Source organism: Octodon degus, unplaced genomic scaffold (genome assembly GCF_000260255.1).
Source record: "Octodon degus isolate 3935 unplaced genomic scaffold, OctDeg1.0 scaffold00245, whole genome shotgun sequence".
Classification (NCBI taxonomy): Eukaryota; Metazoa; Chordata; class Mammalia; order Rodentia; family Octodontidae; genus Octodon; species Octodon degus.
Genome location: NW_004524821.1, coordinates 1991353 through 1995223, shown reverse-complemented (window position 1 = coordinate 1995223; position 3871 = coordinate 1991353). Strand labels below are relative to the sequence as shown.

The following is a 3871-nucleotide window of genomic DNA, read 5'->3' as shown; positions in this document are numbered from 1 at the left end:
TGTGTGTGTGTGTGTGTGTGTATGTGTACCTGTATTTTTAGCTTTATGGTTTTTTGGAAGTATTTTAAATGAAAAGACCACCTTCAATTTTCTTAGTGTAAATGGGTATTGACAAAAAAGAAGGAACAGTGTACTTTCTTGCTTGGAAATGTAGAGTCTGGGAGACACCTGGACATCATAGGCTAAAATATAGAGATAGAAATGTCAAAATTTTGCAGCTTATATCATTTTGGATAGGTCTTTTTTAGGAACCGAGTGAAAGTGAAGGGACAGGCAAGGACTCTATACTTCCTATAACAGAATATAGAAGGGGACCTAAATGATTTACTGAGAAGAGCATGGGCCAGTAACTTACCCAAAGGGGGCTGCAGCATACCCCCATTCTTCTCACAGTTCCCAACAGGCTGGATTTCAGCTGAGTCAACCAGCCGCCAGAAGTCATTCTTGTTGTCACTGCCATCAAGGCGCAGGCGGAGGCGGGCACCTGTCAGTCCAACTACTGTGGCAATACAGGTGGATGTGGTGTTCCTGGGGTCTTGTGCTTCCAATTTCATGCTGATCTTGAACTCATTGCTTGGAGGTGTATAGGACTGAGAACAAGCCATAGGGTTTAGGCAGAATAAGAATATAGTGAACTGCATTTTCAATACGAATGTTAATAGAAAAACAACAGAAAATATACACGTTGGACTGAAATTGGTTACACATAGACCAGGGACAGCCAGTTTGATTATGCCCTAACATTTAGGAAAAGACTAATACTAAAAGAAATAGTATAAGGTAAGATGAAGGGAAAATTTACTTTTCTCTGAAGTACCAAGTATTGCCCACACCAATAAAAAAGACAAAAAGGACAACAGCATCTCACACAGTCTATTTGCTTTTAATACCTTCTCATTATCTCCTCTAACTTCTTATCCCTGCAAGTACAACATTTTCTTTTCAGAACCTCTACATTCTATTCAGCTGTCATATCCTTGGCCATAGTGCTCTGCATAAGTATCACACAGAGTATAGTACTCCTAGGAGTTGAATTTTTATTTTGATATTAACTTTTAAATCAACTCATAATTAACATAAATAAAGTATATACACATTGGTAAGTCTTGACATATGTACTCACTTGTGAAAGCATAACCAGATCAAGATAGTGACCATCACCCTAAACTCGTGAGTGTTCCTTTGTAATCACTTTTTCTGGCCCCTCCCAGTCCCCTACACCCAGGCAACCACTTATGTACTTTCTAGATTGTTGGTCTTTTTCATCCTTTAGTCCTACATATACTCACAGAGGATGTACTTTTTTCTATATAGCATTCCCTCAACATAACTATTCTGATAATCACCTACAATATCGACTGTATCAATATAGGTTGATTATAATCTGAAAGTCTGAAGTCCAAATGCGCTAAAATATGAAGCTTCTTGAGCACTGATCTTAATACTACAAGTAGAACATTCCATACCTGGGCTCATGTGATGAGTTGTGGTCAAAACTTAGGGACACTAAGAATGTGTAAAATTACAATCAGGCTGTGTGTATGAAGTGTGTTTGAAATTCATGAATTTCACGTTTAGATTTGGGTCATATTTGTAAGATATTTCATTATGTATATGAAAATAGTCTAAAATCTGAAAAAATGTGAAATTCAAAACACTACACTTCTGGTCTTCAAAAATCTAGGTAAGAAATAACGTATAATTCTTTTTTCTTTTTGGTTGCTGAATAGTACATAAGTTAATGTTCATCTGCTTTTTTTCTTTGTACTATGACAAATAAGATTGCCATGAATGTTTCTGCATAAATCCTGGCAAAGAAATATACAGCTTGTCTATCAGGGTCTGGAGAGGATTAATTCCAAGAAGCACTCAAGTACCAAAATCCACAGATGCTCAAGTCCCCTATATAAAATGGTATAGTGTTTGCACATAACCTATACAATCTTCCTTAATCATCTCTGCATTACTTATTATATCTAATACAGTATAAATCTATGTAAATATTTGTTATACTGTGTTGTTTAGGAAATAATGACAAGAAAAAAACCTATATATGTTTAGTATAGACCATTTTCCCCCAAAGCTTCTTGATCTGCAATCAGTCAAATTCATAAATGTGAAATCCACACATGGAAGGCCAACTGACTTTCTTTTCTCTTCCATAAATACTTAAGATCTGAATGGCTGAATTATACTATAATTCCCTGGACTCTCATTTCTTTAGAGAATCTGCTGGCCCAACCTACAGTCCTCTTCTGGAAACCATAATCTGAATACTCTACAGGCAGGAAGCTGGAAAATCACACAAGGTTCATTTTATTAGTTTCTCCTGTCTCAAAGATCATTGTTTAGTTGCTTGGTCATTGGTGATTTAAAACTATTGTTTACTATATCTTGACTTTTAAAAACATGTTTCAGATGAAAATATGAATTCAGTCCCTTTTATTTAAAGTAAAAGATGTTCTGAATTTGTATTTTTATTAAAAAATGGAACTAAAAATGAAATGCTAACAGAGGTAATAATTACTGAGTAATAAAGGAAGAGAAATGTAAATAACTTCCCGATGTTTAGCTTTGATTAGCAGTACATTTCTTTGTGTTCAAGCCTTATTATTTACTGACACGATCAACGGCACTTATAAATTGTTTGGAACATTTAATTCTATGTGTGAAGCTCTGGATGACCTCTAACAAACTCCTAAAACTTTTCCCAATAGGATTCAATGTCATAAGTCTTGGAGAAAAATAAGGTTGTAGCAAGGATGCTAAGGACAAGGAAAGACTATTGCTTTACTTTCAGGTACTAAGAGCTGGAACTCTCTCCTCTGTCTTAATTAAAGGCTACAAGTAAAACTGGTATCTTTCTTTTAGTAACAGAATATCCTAAAGAAAATGAAGCAGAAAAGAGCATTACTTGGGATGAATCTGAGAAGAATGCTGCTAAAACTCACAGTGACTAAATTTTTCTGCTGAGTTTCTATTCTTCCCATCCAAGGCTGTTCTGGGGTCCTCAGGTAAGAAGCCAAAGGCTTCCCACCTCATATACTGATTAAGAACCAAAAACCCCCAAAACCTCAACAAAAACAAAAGAAACCTACTTTTCTCCCATATACTAAAGATGTTGAGAATCAATTACCTGCTTGAAGCAATGGACAGGCGCTGGGACTGAACATGTTTCTTTTAGGTATTTGTCCCAGGTAAAATGACCTGTAAAGGAAATAGAAATCTCTATCACAGTCAACTTCCTAAAAAAATACTGTTGGGATATAATGTACACTAGACAATAAGCCATTTGCAAGCTGGTTTTTAGCATAAATAAAATACCTCCCCCCCCCTTTTTGGGCCCAGAGTAATATTAGAGGGTAAGGATTAGGTAACCTGAGTGGCTCTTTTTTAAAATCATGCTATCAAAATAAAATAGGACACTAGTGGTGGACCTACAGCATGTGTGCCATGGTGGGCTGTTTGTATACTGATCTAAGGTGTTTTCTTGGCTCAGTTTTTTGAGACAGGGTCTTGCAGTGCAGTTTAGGCTGGACTTGAACTCACTAAGTAGCCTAGGCTGGCCTTGAACTCACCACAATCTTCCTGCCTCTGTGCTGGGACGTGTCACCATTGCCCTGCTTGACGTAAGGCAAATCCCTAAAGTAATGCAAAATGCCACAGAAAGATACACGAGTATCTCTAGGAAATGGCCAGGAAGCTCATAGAAAAAAAGATCATAAGAGGAAAAAGTGGGGAGATTCCTTTTGAATAACCTATTTACTAAACAAGGCCGTGGGGTTTGGAAATGTAGCTCATTGGTACAAGCACCTGCCCGGCAAGTGTAGTGTCTTGAGCCCAATTTCTGGTACAAAAAAAAAGAGGTCCC

The 3871-nt window shown here is 36.9% G+C and overlaps 1 protein-coding gene across 10 annotated transcripts in view; it reads right to left on the bottom strand.

Moving 5' to 3' along the window:
• The window catches only part of Scmh1 (Scm polycomb group protein homolog 1), a 178450-nt gene that overhangs the window by 122937 nt on the left and 51642 nt on the right, over positions 1-3871 (bottom strand). For 9 of the 10 annotated variants that reach the window (XM_023706200.1, XM_023706201.1, XM_023706195.1 and 6 more), the window contains 2 exons: positions 3137-3207; positions 356-590 (listed from right to left, as the gene is read on the bottom strand). In XM_023706200.1, the coding sequence (XP_023561968.1) occupies positions 356-590; positions 3137-3207 (306 nt within the window). Of the gene's footprint in view, positions 1-351; positions 591-3136; positions 3208-3871 lie in introns of those variants that run through there. The other variant, XM_023706203.1, reaches the window with a different exon arrangement.